The following is a 16,003-nucleotide window of genomic DNA, read 5'->3' as shown; positions in this document are numbered from 1 at the left end:
CGTTCACGCCGGTGTAGCAATTGCCCTTCCAAAACTCATTCCATTTCCTCATCTTCTATGATGAGCCACGAGACTCACTACGTTCCTCTTAGTGGCACCCGGGGGGGGGGGGGGGCATACCCCCTAGGTCCAGAACTCTGACCATCTTTTCATCATTCAAGGCTGCCAAAGTAGGGTAACAGCATTCTCTGTAAGTATCTCGGTGGGAGCGAGTGGAATGTGACTCTATAGAGGTGCACTGCGCTGTCTATATTGCGTAACCTACTAGTCCTGGCGCCTGCCCAACACTCAAAAAACCATAATCCACTTCCCATTCCGTGTCTGTATCCTCCGCCTCTCCCGTAGCTTCTTCCTGTGATTCCTCTTCCGACGACGAGACATCCTCACAGCAGACATCGGTCTCATCCTCCTTACCTTGGAGCCCCTCCAGCACCTGCTGCAGCGAGCCCCCCAGGGGCAGGTCCAGGCTCAGCTCCTGGCCCACCCGTCTTGCCAGTGTCTTCAAGGAAGACGAGGTCGTTGAGGATTGAGGCGATTCGACGTGGTCGTCTTCGCTCAGGTCGAGGTACGCGGGAGGCCACTGGGGAAAGTCGCGGTAGGTGAGACTCATAGTGCGGAGCGACTTCTTGGCGTACTTGTCAATTACGGCCTCGATGCCCTCGCGGTCAGCTTGGGTAAGAGGAGAGGCAGCGATAGTCGTAGCATCGGTTTTCTCAGAACTGTAGCCAAGAAGAATTTCGAAGCATCCTTGACAAGAAGTCTGTAGCCAAAACCATCGCGGAGCTTGATGACAGCGCCCATGCACTTCTTGCCAGAGTCGAAGGGGAATATTTGGGCAATTGCTTCATTGGCGCGGGCCTCGGGGAGCGATTGCATGCCAAGGTGATCGCAAGAAGAGCAGTCTCAGTCTTGGAACCGATGAACGCAAACTGGCCGTTCTCCACACCCTCGAAAGCAGTAGAGTCTATCACGATCGACTGGACAATAGCGTGCCTGGTGACCTGCGGGAGACCAAGAAGCCTACTGTGCCAGAGACGGTTCGTTCTTCCCAGCCGCCAAGTTCTGGCCAAAGTTGATGTTGCCGAAAGTGCCTGCAACGACGGTCATCTTGTTCGTCGTCAATGTGCCGGTCTTATCCGAGCAGATAGTAGTCGCGTTACCCATAGTCTCGCACGCGCGCAGGACGCGTAAGACGTTGTTCTCCTTGAGCATACGCTTTGTTGTGATGGCTAGAGCAAGAGTGACTGCCAAGGGCAAACCCTCGAGAAGGGCCACGACAATGATGGTGATAGCAACTATGAGAATGTCCATAAACTGAGAGGCCTTGACAGCCGTCGAATCCGTGTTCTGCGAGAGGCCGGAAGAGGACAACGAAGAGGAGGAGGGCAGCAGAGCTACCACCGATCTTGGCGATCGCGACGGCCAGACCCTCCAGCTTCTTCTGCAGAAGTGTAGCCTCGATCTTCGTGCGAACCGACATCATGATCTTGCCGAAGCTGGAGTTGACACCAACCGAGGTCACCATAAACTTGCCCATACCCTCGAGCACCTTTGCGCCAGAGATGATAAACGGGTCCAGGTTCCTCGGGTCCGCGCCAGCCACGCGCCGCTCCATGACCTCATGGCCGGGCGTCTTCTTCAGCGCATCAGATTTGCCGGTTGCCGAAGACTAGTCACACTTGAGGTCGTGGTTCTCGATGAAAATGCCATCCACAGGGACAAGGTCGCCCGGCTCCAAGTGCAGGACGTCTCCGACGACAACGTCGTGGACGCTGATCATGTACGACTTGCCAGAGCGAAAGACCTTTACCTCGCGATTCTCCTTCTTCGCATTGAGCTTGACCAAGGCTTTCTCTTTCTGCCAGTCGTTGAGAGAGCCGACGAGTGTCATAATGAGGATAGCGGCGCAGATGGCGACACCTTTGATCCAGTCCAGAGGGGTTCGCCGGAGGCATGCTCGACACCAAACACTTCGTAGAGACCAAGAGCAAGTGAAATAATGGCATCCACATTCAGGAGAATAATGACGTCGTCTTTGTAGGGACTCCAGGCGAGCCGTCAGAAGGACGTTGCCCTTTTGGCCGGTAGCACATTCTTGCCATATACCCTGATACGGTCAGCGAATGGCTCAGAGGCGTTTCCGCCCAACCTCTCCGAAGCAGCAGGCAACTTGTCCGAATTGAGGCGAGTAGCCTGTCCAAAGCTGACATTGGAACTGACGGCTATCTCGTCGATGCTGAGACTAGTCTTTGTGTTTGCCTGCAGGCTCTCTCGATGCCCTTCAGTCCACCGAGGGCCCTGAATGCTGCCAGTGACTTTGGGTTGACCAGCTTATCAAAATGTCCAGGAATGAATGCAAAGGGGTTGTTGTCCAACTCGACGTCGGCTTCAGTGCCGGGGTCCGGCTTGAGTGCTGTCGCTGACTCGATGTTGATGCACTTGGGACCACCGTCTGACGGGGCCGGGGTTGGTGATATATTTGAGCCGGCCGAGAGCAACGACGCATCAGAACCGCTGCTATCGTGGTGAATTTCGGTCTGGGTGTTGACGGCAGGAAGGGGCCCTGAAGCTAAGGTACCTGAGCAAGTTAAAAGCGGCATGGTAAGAGTCGTTGGTACTTAGTGAGGGATCTCCAGTTGAAGATGGGATTGTCTTCTAGTCTGGTCGCTCACCTTGAGGGAATAGGACGGCTGGAGAAAACCTGACCAACAAAACAGACTTCGCCTCGTATATGAGAGCGGAAGATTTCTAGCATTGGGGAAACTCGGTATGCCAGGTTGAGCATCCACGAGGCTGTACGAAGTCGAGCAAAAGTCCTTGGCTTGGCACACCGCAGAGAGCCCTGTTGTGTCGCGATGAGCCGGAGCAGTGCCAGAAAACAACAGCGGACCTGCATCAGATCCAACGACAGCTCGGCGAACTCTGTGCTGTACTATGCTTTCTCGATTGATTTTTGTTCTACATACTCTTTGTTGGAGCTTGCCAATTTATCACCATTGCAGAGAGGGAGACTGGGACTTCGCGGCCGTCATTGTCAATAGCAACCGGCTGATAAGGTTTACCTAGTCAGAATAGTAGTACTCGAAGTCACAATCGTTGATAATATCCCGACAGCTTGTTGGACCATCATCATCAGGATCCCAACCACCCTCATCGAAACCCCAACCATCTTCTTCGCTAAAACTGCGATACGGAACGTGATTCCACTTATCCAAAACTCTGTTCTGATCATCGCTCCACGGGGCTAATGTCCGATTGGGGCCATGGGGTTTGTACTCTAAGTCCTGTGATGCTTCGATGCGCTTCTTCGTCTCTTCGTTCACAAGGACTCGCCAATCGTTTGTATTTGCCTGGAATCTTTTCCACAATGTAGGAAGATGGTGGACGTCACCAACACAATAGGAGATTATCTCGTCAGGAATCGGGCGTTGCTCGAAAATCTCGTAGGAGCCGCCGTACTCCGATGTGAAAAGTCGTCTCCCTTTTTCTTTCGCTCGCTTCCAGCTTATAAGCTCCTCGCCATGGAGTGCATACTGCTCAACACACCTGGCTAAGCTGTTCAGATACCTTCTAGAGCTTGTCGTCGTCTTTGTAGCGCTCTCCATCAGCTGGAGATCCTGGACGCCATTTAGTGCTACGCCAAAATGTGCAAATAAGGCATCAGAATCGTTGCGGACGTCGAAAAAGATTTTTGGAATCTTTTCGTCTTCCAAAACATCTTTGAGCGTGAGGCCTTTGGTGCCGGTGGTGTTGAATGTTTGTCGGCCGAGAGAATACACATCGATGACGTAAACGCGTAAGGTCGGGATTCCTGTATCAATCAAGAGGGTGAAGATGGAGAGCGACCCTTCTCTGCAGAGGTTCACCCCTTCGAGATCGACATACATCGTTGGCTCGTACGGCTCAGGAGGTGCATGGCGCAAGACGAGCCAGTCGACTAGATCGCCGATCTGCTTTGGAGTGTTGATGATCTCTATCTTGATCTCCTTCATGTTAAACGCAGTGTAGAGTGGTCTTTGTTCAGTGTTCACCGCTGTTTGCTTGGAAGATCAAGTAGTAGGTCGAGGTGAAAAAGTTGCAGGCACAAAGGAGTGTATTGAAGTCGTTCTTCTCTCCTTCTTCTTGAAGCTCAGGAACTGGTGAGTTATTTCTAGACCGAGCTGGTCTGAGATAGAACATTCTAGATACATGATACATCGTGGTAGGCTTGTATAGAAACATAGAGATATATCTCCAATCTTTTCCGTGGCAGGCAACACAGATATCGGCGAATGAACTACTGCCAAGCATATCGTATATGCAGTTATCGCAATTGGGCAGCCATGAGACAAAAACGAAGCGGGGTGTTTTTCCTGGAACACCAACTGATCGTTGGCGGGAGCATTAGGGATGCCACGTCAGTGGAACGGTAACGTCCCTGAACTGGTGGGCATAGTGACTTGAGACACTTGTTGGTAGGCCTCTCGCACGTGGCTTGCAGACTGCATCTGCAGGCCATGCAGTTGATCAGGCGGTGACCTGATAAGGCCAACCCCGCAATGTGCGATGCTCGTTGGGGCGTTGAGTCTCGGTGTCGGCTGTCAACAAAATCTGCGACAAAGAGACTGCCGCAGGCCGACCAACCGGATGATAAGCTCCGTCCAGATAGCTAGACTGCGGTTAGCGCACAGTGAATCTCCTGAATCGTGATAAGCAAATGTGCACGGAAACACTTCAAGAGTATGGGTGTGGCCGGTGTCTGCATCGCAGTGCCTCGCGCAGAGATATGGAGAGGCTTGTGCTCACCCATGCCCCTACAGAGCTTTTTTTCTGCGGCAGCTGCCGATCCCCGTTCAGCAAAAAAGATAACATCTGGAGGCACGAACAGAGCTCCATACCTTGTCGTCGTCAAGGGAGGTGTGAATGATGCTGTCATAGTCTCTCTCTAGCGCTTCATTTAAGCAATAAATAGTCTCTCACCAAAAGTTGCCAGAGATCATAGTTGCGAATGGTGCAAGTCGTCCTTTCTGTGCCAGCAGCAGAACGATGGAGAATTAGTTGGTGGTTCATCCCAGAACTGTGAAGCGGATAATGAAACCACAAGCGCGAACGAGGAGATGAATGCGTCCTATCTGTTCTTGTTGCCTACCCGAGTTGTGCCGCACTTCTCGAACACACAATGCGCCGTCGGTGCAGTTGGCTGATGCAACGTAGGCGGGGAACAGTCTTGATCTGACCCGTGTCTTTGTTGCCACGTCAGACCCAAGCATCGTGCAAAGCCGCATGCATTGGTAGTGCATGAAGTCGTTGTTTCTTGGCGACTTCACAGACAGATTCTGTGTTGTTCCATGCTGACTGCCACGTCATTGAGACTGTTGTGTGATAGGGCATGGGGCATGCTTCCATGTGACGTGTCCCCGGATCAGTGCTCCGGGGCCCTGGTCTTCTGGTGCTCATATGGCTTTGGACGTAGTCGCCTCATTCGCCTTAGCTAATGGGGCTCGAGTGATACACATTTTTTTGGAACTGACAAGACCTCAGATATTGCCAAGACGATAGAGGATGCCTACAGTCGAACTTCGAAATGGGCGTCCACTTTCGCTAGACGTACAGTACTGTAGGCTTTCCGCAAGGCTCTGTGACTGACAACGTCAGCCGTAGCAACCGCGACTGGAAGGCAGCAAGGCGACGCCATACTAATATCAGGCAATGGTCTTAGTGCTGCGTGCCATAGTCCTGGCCCTGGCGGAAGGTTGACTACGGTGTGAAACTTCCTGTGGGTTATGTTGGCCACGTCACCCGGAGGGTATCGCGCGCCACGCCTGTGGCAGTGGAGTTGTAGTGCCCGGGGTAGCAACGCGAGCACTGAAATGAGCTGCCACAAGTGTGGAGTAATGAGGAAAGCAAAGTCCTGGGGACCTGGCAAGGCCGATCGTGTAGAGGGCGACGACCTGCAAGAAGTTGGCTCTTCTGAGGGTCTCGGTGTCGAACTAACCAGACTTGTGGTCAGCGGCAAGCAGGGCAGAAGGTTCGTTTCTGCAGAGGCTCTACCAGCTGCGCCGCAGGAACCCTGACGCGCCCAAGTACTGTTCCAAGACTGTCAGTTATCTGGAGAAGGCGAGGTTGCGAAAGGCTGCAAGGCGCTCCGAAGGCGTCGGCGTTGACGCCCAGCAGCTCGACTAGCCTAAGAACGACTTTGTCGGCGAGATTGAGATGCCCTGGTCCGTAAAGACCTTCAAGATGCTCGTCATGTTGGCCAAACCGAGAAGATGACGATGTCGTCCAACAGTCTGTCCATCAAGCGTTGCAGATAGGCTGGTGAGTTGCGATAATCCATGAGTGTAACTGTGGAACGCTCGAGGCTGCGATGAGTCACCAAGGCAAAACAGTCGCGATAGTTCAGATGTACCAGGGACTGGTGGAAGAGTGCGGTGGCGTCAATGACGGTAATGAAGGTCTTGCCGCGTAGGGAGGTAATGACGTCTGCCTGCAGTGGGGCCGGATAATTGTCAGGCACGGCGACGCGAATCAAAGCCTTCCAGTTAATGGCCATGCGGCCCTTCTCTTTACCATGCACGGTGCGCCACACCACCTAGACAGGATGCGCAAATGGGGTGCGCAAGCGAAGTCGCTTCATCTACCCGTGCCATACAGCCTTAATTGTGCAAGCCGTCCAGGGTGGCAAACCGTTGACGAGTGGCATCTTCATTTGTTGGGGAAACTGGCGGCCAGGTTGGCGCAGAGGACGCTGATTAGGGGTGAAAGTGGATGCCGTTATCGAGGACGCGCTCTCACAGGTTGACGGGCTTCTTGACTAGGATTCGTGGTGCGAGATGGCTTCTCCTAGCCTGCTTCGGACGCAGACTTGACTTCGTCATGGTGAAGACTGCGTCGGCGAGGGAGTGCGCGATGCCGCTCAATGGGGCAGTCAGCGGCGACTCTCCCGTCAGGATAGAAGTGACGGTAGGTGTCATGTCGAAGCTTCCCCGGAGGAGCGCAGTGGGGGCGGTCTCTACCTGGGCGCTGGTACGAGCGCCTGGAAGGACTCCTCCGACAGTGACCGCGGCTGCCGCACCAGTGGTGATCGCTTTGGCGGCACTGCTCCATGAGGTTGGGAAGAAGCCGCTGTCTCTGTTTTCGCGAAACCTGTCCAGGCAGGTTCGGTGTCTTTGCCGCGGTGGTATATGTTGATTGGCGGGGGGACTGTCACGATACCCCTTCTGGGTATCTTACGGAGGCGTATTTGGGGGCGGCGGTTGACGTCGAAGTTCGACGCCGAAGCTGTCGAGCGATGCGGTCAGAACTGATATTAGCACCATGTAGCTTGACGAGGTCATTCCCAATGAGCATGGCTGGACCAAAGCTGTTCGCAACTGCCCATCCCTCCTCGACAAAGCGCATTGTGTGTGCTTGACGTTCTTGTCGGAGATGGCGGTGTTCGACATCCTGGGAGCCGGGCTTGGTGCGCGCCTTGACACACAGGTAAGAGTAGGTGCTAACAGAAGTGTGAGAATCACCCTTGAGCGCAGGGAACCCTTGGCCACGCGTAGCTGGGTCGGAACCAGGGGCGTCGGACCGGGTTCCGTGTCTTGGAAAGATATGTGGGCGGCTGCTGCGTCGCAGAGCTTCGAAAATCGCGTTGCAGACGCAGGTACGGTTCTTGGCGTCAAGCGGAGAAGGTTTGGCCACCACCTGGCCGATGTCATGGGCGCGCGGCGCAGTGCACTTCTTCTGGCGCAGCTAGCCATGTGCCTTGGACTCGAATGTCGTTTGGCAGTGCAAGCACGTGGTCTGTCGGGACACGGTAGAGAAGTAGGGGTCGGCAGGCGACCTCTAGCGTCTCTGGAGAAAGTCCCGTATCGGCCAGGATTTCAAACGGAATCCGAGAAGGTCCAGACAATTGTCTGATGAGAGACCCCAAGGTATGATCGAGATGTACAGAGCTTCCTAGGCTTCGCCAAATTCCATGGGGATCTAGTCAAGGGTATGTGGAACCCAGTAAGAGGCGGCATTCCAAAAGATGAAGGAGACGCTCGCGATTCTCGCCGATCATAAAAACCTAGAATTCTACGACTCATCAGCGAACGCCAGGCGCGATGCGGAGGGATGCTCTCATCGGATTAGGGCCTCCGCTACCGCCCAGGTACACAAGCCCTCCTGGGCTAGTCGGTCAGTGCTGCCGTCTTACACGACTGGCTACGTGGACCAACCTGATGTGATTATCGCAGGCTAGCTGACGCTCGGCCACAGACTACTTGAAAGCCAAGAAGGTCCGGATGATCGGGGCATTACTCCGTCCCATCCGCACCAACACCGACAGACGCCTCAAAGGCTGTGCAAGTGAGAACAGCCTGTGCCTACAACGGCGCACCAGTGACGACGGTCCCAACCAATGCGAGTCATACATGCTGGGTAATTCCCAGCGCCAGCTGTATGAGAAACAGATCTGGCCCCTACCGGACCCAAAAGAAGTGTTGTTGTCACCCAGGACGTTGGACGGCATCATCACGGATCTGGCTGGCTCTTGCACCAGCCTTCCCCTGGCGGGCCACGACTTGTGCAGGGCTATATCAGAGTCGGAGCGAACGGTGGATCCGTCTAAGAAGAAAAGGATCCAGCAGTACACGACTGACTTCAAGTACTCCGCCTCGCAAGCAGAGAAGACGCACATCGCTAGACAAGCGCATCTGACTGGAGTGGAGGATTTCGATCTTCGAAAGCTGCTCGAGACCCGACATGTGCTCTTCGCATGAGACTGATGAAACAAGAAAGCGACGAGTGTTCTGTATCCGCGGTGGTGTGAGAACTAATTACTGTCGTGGACGGGACGAACTCATAAGACCTCGTGGCTCGTCCAAGCTGGATCAATAGAAGTTCTGGTACTCAGTTACTGCTGGAATCAAGTCTGGAACGGACATAGCCAAGGGCCGTGTCTGGACTAAGAGTTCGCGATAGTGGAACACGGTTTTGTGTGGCTGTTATCGCAGCCACGGTCCTGAGTGCATGCATGGTCACTTGATGCGTGGTCATCCGTAGAAAGTCGCTGTACTTGTGCTCGTGCCACAGCCAACATGTTTTCCTGAAGCATCCGCTCGGCAACAATAGATCCTGTCGCTATCATCTGACCATGGCCAATATAGCCTCGCGGGGGTTTCCGCATCATTGTAGAGGCCGTCACAACCGCACAGATACGCGATCCGGCTTACTCGCCCACCAGTCTCCGTAGCGGTGCCTGGTACCTTTATGAAACATCTTCCCAGCTTGGATGTTACCACGATGCGCCAATGCTGCAGGTGTACAGGTTGTCATTAAGTTGTAGAGCAGGAGCCGCACGAGGCAAAGCTTACACAGGTGGTGTTCTGTTGGCCACCCTTAAGGTAGCGCGCTGCGGTCTGCGATCTGGGACAGGTCTAAGGACTAACAGTTGGAGTCATCAACGACCTGGACATTGCGTGATTGATTGGCACTCAACTTGTACAGAGCACACTCACAAGATGAGCCGGCGACTTCCTCAGATCGCGCCTGGTAGAGCTCAAAAGGGTTCAACTGGCAGCAGTATGGACGCATTCCATCTGTGGAGGTCAAGATGCGGGCATCACTCTTGCAGATGTTTTCCTCTCCCTGCATCTTGATTGTCTCCCGATCTCACGGCCGACGAAGGCAGGCCCACTCTAGATGATATGATGGGTTGCCTGCAAACTTTGCTAATCTAGAACCTAGCGTGTGCGAAGGCGGAGTGGGAGTTCGCGGTGTTCTAGGGGTCATCATGCTGGAGAGCAGATATGCGCTGTGGTCTAGGGGGTTAAGCTCCAACAGCTATAAATGACGTTGTTGGCTGCGTGAAGCTGGCGGTGGCAATCTGAAATTGAGGAAACTACTCCCATGGAGTCGGCGAGGCCAGGAAGTACGTCGTGACTAGTTTGTCCACAGATGCGGGTGAACACACGTTCGACGGTGACTGTGCGTTCAATCAAGAACGAAGGTGCGTGTTCAGTTGAATGCGAGCCGTCTACGGGTAGCTTCAGGCGCCGGTTGCAGCCCGTGGATAAGGCATCACTGATTTCTGGGGTCAGTGACAGGGAGCGAGGTGTTCAAGTCTCCACGCCGTCTCTTTCGGCGGAGCAGGCATTTGCTCTGGAGGCATTGAGCGTGAGGGCCCCACTACTTGGGTACCTACGCTAGCGTGGATGACAGCTCAACCCCTCCAGGAAATTGTTCTAGGCCATGACGGCGCTGATCGACCGCTACCAACCCCAGAGCTTCCCCGCATGCCTCACTGCCCTGTCATCGTTCCCTCAGCGTAGTGACCCTAATTTAGTGAGACAGCCTGTTTGAATGACGACCAAGTGTAGCCTAAAATCCAGTGGTCGCTTGAGGCCGAAGATAAGGACTCTCAGCTCAAAACTCTACGAAGAGCGTTCTGCAATAAGGTTCTCGGCTGCGATTTCTCTACCTGAACTGCCCTGCCTGAACTGCTCTACCTGATTTGCTTCACGTAAGCTCACCCTCCAAAAGCGTGAGACCCCCATGTGGTCAACTACGCTGTTGCTGTAGCCCCTGCTGCTCTTGAATGACTAATAGAAACTGCGACCTATGCTTTCACGGACTACAACACCCAGTTGACGACTATGATACATGGCGCACCTCTCAGATTGATGACAAGTCCAAGTCATGCACTTTCTTTCTTGTCCGTACAGCCTGCAGTGCGCGACAGTTGCGTATTGTCTGCTGTGTCGTGTGTAGGCAAGCTCTTCGGCTTGATGCGAATGCAAACTCTACTTGGGACTACGAGGGAGCTCATCGCATGATGTACGATATGTCGATGAAGCCGCACCAGAAATAGACCTTTGTACAACGCCAGCTACACAAACCTTACTGCGAGGCAACTTCAGTAGGCTTTGGGTTAGAGCGAAGTCAAGGGCCACGTTCAGAGCCTGGAAACCACAAGTTTCAAGGCGCTGCCTCTCGCCCACAAGCGACAGCTCTCGGACATGCTTGCGTTATTAAGGCAGTGAAACAGGTTTATTTTCTGTCTCCGCACTCACGTGCTGATCCATTTGTATCGTGGTAGCATGACACCACAGAACTCGATCGCTCAGTCCAATATCTGGACCACTCGGTCCAATATCATCTGTCCTTTGGCACGCTCAATATAAAATCACCAGCCGTGCCCGGCAACTATCGTTCCTGCTACAACCAGAGCAGCCTCGTATGCAGATCACAGAACAACTGCAGCGACCTGCAGCAGATTCGCCCCGTGCGGTGGTATTGTACAGTCACGAACACTATCAACACTGTCAAGACGCATTAATTCTACAGGAGATATATTGCTCGAGAAGTCAACACGTCATGAGTCAAATCTGCACTGAAGGAAGTGAAGACCTGATTCCAACAATGGACAGGCTTCAGACTGACGAGCAGCGCAAAGTTCTCGATGCCATCACTGACTTACGAAAGTGCGGGCTCGATAGCATTCTTTCTCTCCCGGATATCGTTGTTTGTGGAGACCAATCGGCCGGCAAAAGCTCTGTGCTCGAGGCATTGACAGAGATACCCTTTCCTAGGAACGACAACCTCTGTACGCGCTTTGCAACGGAGATCAGTCTACGTCGGGCAGTCGCAGACAGCCTCACTGTCAAAGTGGTTCCGGACAGCGCCCGGCCGGAAAAGGACCAAATCCGAATCAAGGAGTTCTCTGAATGCATAACAGATATCAGCGATCTGCCCATCGTCATAGATGCTGCAACACGTGTCATGGATATCACCACGGACAGGGACGATAATGCGCAGGCTGCAGATGCAAGGAAGAGTGCCTTTTCCAAGGACACATTGAGCATCGAAATTAGTGGTCCTTCACGACCCCAACTCACTGTGATCGACATTCCCGGACTCATCCAGTCTTCGACGAGAGGGGTATCCGAAGAAGATGTTGTAACGGTAACAGAAATCACAGATCGCTACATTAAGCAACCTCGGACGATTTGCTTGGCCGTCATTTCCGCGACCAATGACGCAGCCAATCAGTCTATCCTCCGACGAGTGCGAAACTTTGATCCGGCAGGGAAGCGAACACTTGGCGTCATCACCAAACCTGACCAGCTGCCTGCCGGATCTGGCACCGAGTCCAAGTTCCTTGAGCTTGCCCAGAACAAGGACGTGTTCTTCAGTTTGGGCTGGCACGTCATTCGAAACCGTCGGTTTGACGAGAAAAACTTCACTTTCCACGAGCGGAACACTGCGGAAGCTCACTTCTTCCAAGCGTCAAACTTCAACGTTCTCCCCTCAGATATGGTCGGCATCGCGGCGCTACGAGAGCGGTTGAGTCTGCTTTTGTTCCAGCACGTCAGGGCCGAACTTCCGCAACTCAATGCGGAACTCGAGAGAGCACTCGCAAAGGATCTTGGTCAGCTGAAGACGTTAGGAGACTCGCGACAAACACCTTCAGCATGCCGCATCTATTTGACACAGTTCAGCATCGAGTGTCAGGAAATCTGCAAATCAGCCATCAACGGCAACTATGAGCACGACTACTTCAAGACTAGTGACGACGACATTGATGAAGAGTTCTCGTTGGAAGATGAAACGACAATCGCCAGACTGCGGGCCGTGATCCAGCACATCAATCATAATTTCAGCCAAACAATCCGCAAGAAGGGTTACAAGTACCATCTTGAAGCGCCAGGGGAGGGGGCAAAGCAGGTAGACAGTATGAGCTTGGGGGAATTCCTCTCCAAGTCGAACTCACCAAAGCGGCTTTCCAGGACGGAATCGGTAGCTTGGGTGAAAAAATTGCTTCAGCGTTCCAGGGGTCGAGAATTGATGGGCAATGTCAATCCGTATCTCATCGGTGAGCTGTTCTGGGACCAGTGCAGACCCTGGGAGCACTTGGCAAAGGATCACGTCCACAGCATCAGTCAACTCTGTGAGAAGTTTTGGGCGAATCTCTTGAAACATAGAGCTCCGCAGGATATCAGAAGTCGCATATGGTCAGTCAGTCCTTGAATGCATTCACATCGAGCTTCGGAATACTGACCGCAACTTCGGCTAAGGGCGAGGATGGTGCACAAACAGCTTCAACTGCGAAAGTCGGCAGCCTCGCAAGAGCTAGGGAAGCTTCTTGAAGATCTCAGGGGCTTTCCTATCAATTATAACCACTACTACACTGACATGATCCAGCGTCGGCGGCAAGAGAGGCTTGAAAAGAACTTGGGAGTCTTCATGCCAGCCGCGTTTCCGCATCAGTCATATGAGAAATGCAGCCGTGGCTCTCACTACGAGAAGTATGTCCCCGAGCTCGACATGAACCGAGTCGTCCAAGCTGTGATGAAGAGCAACGCTACTACCATTGACATGGACACATTCAGCATCGAAGAGGCACTTGACTGCATGCGAGCGATCTACAAGGTGCAGTACAAGACCTTTGTTGCCAATGTGACAACCCAGGTGATTGAGAGGCATCTGGTGAGGGGCCTCGAGAACATTGTTTCGCCGCTTGTGGTTGTGAAGATGTCGGACAGTGAGGTGGAGGCTATAGCCTTGGAGCAGACGACAACCAAGCAGCAGAGGATCATGCTGGTGAGCCGGGTCCGAATATTGGAGGAAGGCCGTGCGATCTTCCAGGAATTGATTGGGTCTTAGCTTGGATTTTGATCACTTGTCTGCCAAGTCTTCTGTCATGTCTTACGAAAGCTCTAGAAAATGTCATAATCCTAGACTTGACCGCAGACATGGTTCTCTTTCGCATGGGTCTTCGCGCGTGGAGAGTACCGAGGGTCACTGGCAGCTCGCCTGCGCGACCGACACAGCACTCGAGCGTTATTCTGATCACGGCCGTGGCCCCGCACACCGGCCTCGCTGGTTCCCCGTGACTCACTCTTTTTCGGCAATTACAGATAGGTCGCGCCACCCCCGACGGAACTGAGCACATACCGGTGTGCAGGGGCCAGGTGAACTGTATCGCGACATCTACCACAGACTTGCTGACGTCAGTGCCGTAGAGCACATGATGGGTCTAAGGAGCACCACGCCACATACCATACAATTCTTTCACAGTTTACTAAGCTGTATAATAATGAGGGATGTTATAGTAGCATTGTGTACTATATGTACTAGGATTCGGAGCACTAACACAGTTCCTCGGAAAACTGGACTAGTATCGATTGTTTCTATAATGCATAGATATATGTTGTCACGATCCGGTTTCTGTAAGGCCAGTGGCCTCAACGGTCCTATATAAGGTGCTGGAAGCCCTGAGTACGCCGTGCGGTGTACTGATAGATCTTTTGGTCTATTGGTCGAGCGGTTACAGGGCTCCGTTCTTACACCTAGAAAGTGGAAGGTAAGCCACCAGTGAATTGTAGTTCTTAAACCATACGTGCTCGCTAAATAAGATATTACTCCTATTCATAGAGAATAACGAGTCTTAAGTAAATATTTGGAATGATACTTAAATTATTATTATTGGTAGTACGCGCTGCCTATCTAGGGTTCGCGGTGCTACAAATCCATCGTATAATAACTCGTGCCGGAGCCGGATGAGAAATATATGCTACGTATTCGGTACGCCTGAGTGGCGTCTAGGTTGCGTGGTTCCGTCGCGTATCTCGAATGGCCCTTACCAGCCATACGTTATTTGGGCGAGGTTAGCCGCCCTCCTCCACGCCTCCAAGCCTGTGCAGCTCCTGGATGTGTGGGATTCCTAGGGGCGTGTGCGCACCGCCAGAGCTGCGCGGGCACGTCGTTGGCGGCGCTCTTCTTACGGAGGTCGTCGTGTATGTCGGCCTCGGTATCCAGGGCTACCAGTGACAGGTGCTGCCGCCCCCTTCACGTCGACGGTGGTATTGCCGTCGTCGTCGTGATTCCTTCTCTCCTCCTTCAAGCCACCGTCAACGACCCTCGACGGTCGCGCCGACGTCGCGCCGTTCCAGCATCGTTATCGACGGCCTCGCGCTGACCTCCTTCACAGTCGCAGCAACAGCAGCAGCAACAACAACGATGGGTACGTTGTGGCCTTCAATCTCACCCTCACTTCACCTGCTAACTCCGCCATGTTTCAGACCCCAACCTTCTCGAGCGCGCCCTCCCCAGGGACGCCGAGGACGAGGCGAGCGCGCGGCTCGGAACCGTGGCCGCCGGCGCCTCTGCGGCTCCGGGCGAGGCAAGAGAGCGGCTGCACCAGCACCAGCACCAGCAACAACCCCCGGCCCCTCCCCGGACGCCTTCCCCGACGCCACAAGTGGACGGCCCGTCCTCGCCTTCGGCGTCGGTGAGTATCGCTCGCGTTTCGTAGCCGTAGCGTCGTCGCTCTCGTGTAGCTGATATACCTCCAGACGGAGAAGAAGAAGGAGGTGCTGGCCAGCGCCGTCCGCGACTAGCCCTGTGCGTATGCGCATCGCTGTTGCGACGTCCTTGGGGGCAAGGGCTGGCGGTGCTGGTCATGCACTAAGGGTAACAAAACTTGCGTCGCCGTAAGTCCTCCGTCGCGCCGACGCAGTGCCCGCGCGGTGTCCTCGCTCCTCTCGCGCGGTTCTATCGTGTTCCGCGGGTGTTCATGGATGGTGCTGTGGTGTCGGTATCGCTCCGGAGTACCGATGCGGTCGATGCGCTCTCGGCCACCTCGAACCGGCGGGCCCGGTGGGCGAATGCCTCGCGAACTCGCTCGCGCTCCGCCTGCGCTGCTCTGCAGCGCCTGTCCCATGCTGCGTGTGGTCCTTGGCAGTTGACGCATGCCTTCCTGGCGCTCGGTGCCGCCCTCGTACAGCTCTTCTCGCCACCCTCGTGCCCCGCTTCGCCGCGGTGTCCGCACCGTGGTTTCGTCTTGCACCCGGGCCCGGTGGCCGTAGCTGTAACAATTGTGCATTGAAGGAATCGGAGGTTAGGGTTGTAAGGTTTGCAGTTGAAGATCCGAGCCTGCCAGACCAGTCCGCGCTGCGCCAGCTCCTGCGCTGCGTACCGCTAGGGCGCATTCATCGTGTGCGGCCGCTTCCACCCACTGGTTGTCAAAACGCCCGGGCTTGGCCGCTTT

General features: G+C 54.1%; 5 protein-coding genes across 5 annotated transcripts; 2 read left to right on the top strand and 3 right to left on the bottom strand.

Annotated features, from left to right (window-relative positions):
* Positions 1-844: 844 nt before the first annotated feature.
* Positions 845-2,600, bottom strand: B0I36DRAFT_378463 (E1-E2 ATPase-domain-containing protein; the record flags this gene model as incomplete). Its single annotated transcript, XM_046160686.1, is given in 8 exon segments — positions 845-964; positions 1,099-1,347; positions 1,370-1,669; positions 1,715-1,920; positions 1,965-2,044; positions 2,069-2,226; positions 2,244-2,452; positions 2,579-2,600. The coding sequence occupies 8 exon segments, from the start codon at positions 2,598-2,600 to the stop codon at positions 845-847; spliced, it is 1,344 nt and encodes a 447-aa protein (XP_046004636.1).
* Positions 2,601-2,981: 381 nt separating this feature from the next.
* Positions 2,982-4,077, bottom strand: B0I36DRAFT_340775 (uncharacterized protein; the record flags this gene model as incomplete). Its single annotated transcript, XM_046155970.1, has 1 exon — positions 2,982-4,077. A coding segment is annotated over exon 1 (539 nt), but the record flags the coding sequence as incomplete, so codon positions are not given.
* A 374-nt stretch (positions 4,078-4,451) lies between these two features.
* Positions 4,452-4,975, top strand: B0I36DRAFT_340773 (uncharacterized protein; the record flags this gene model as incomplete). The annotated part of the gene is made up of 2 exons (XM_046155969.1): positions 4,452-4,678; positions 4,878-4,975. Coding segments are annotated over exons 1-2 (158 nt in total), but the record flags the coding sequence as incomplete, so codon positions are not given.
* A 1,795-nt stretch (positions 4,976-6,770) lies between these two features.
* B0I36DRAFT_370024 (uncharacterized protein) lies at positions 6,771-7,424 on the bottom strand (the record flags this gene model as incomplete). The annotated part of the gene is made up of 2 exons (XM_046159862.1): positions 6,771-7,125; positions 7,213-7,424. The coding sequence occupies 2 exons, from the start codon at positions 7,422-7,424 to the stop codon at positions 6,771-6,773; spliced, it is 567 nt and encodes a 188-aa protein (XP_046004633.1).
* Positions 7,425-11,373: 3,949 nt separating this feature from the next.
* On the top strand, positions 11,374-13,617 carry B0I36DRAFT_378461 (interferon-induced GTP-binding protein Mx; the record flags this gene model as incomplete). The annotated part of the gene is made up of 2 exons (XM_046160685.1): positions 11,374-12,965; positions 13,029-13,617. 2 exons carry the CDS (start codon positions 11,374-11,376, stop codon positions 13,615-13,617), a joined length of 2,181 nt encoding a protein of 726 aa, XP_046004632.1.
* Between the last annotated feature and the right edge of the window lie 2,386 nt (positions 13,618-16,003).

Source organism: Microdochium trichocladiopsis, assembly GCF_020744255.1.
Source record: "Microdochium trichocladiopsis strain MPI-CAGE-CH-0230 chromosome Unknown B0I36scaffold_15, whole genome shotgun sequence".
NCBI lineage: Eukaryota > Fungi > Ascomycota > Sordariomycetes > Xylariales > Microdochiaceae > Microdochium > Microdochium trichocladiopsis.
The sequence above is the reverse complement of the archived record's forward strand: the minus strand, read 5'-3'. Positions and strand labels throughout refer to the sequence as shown.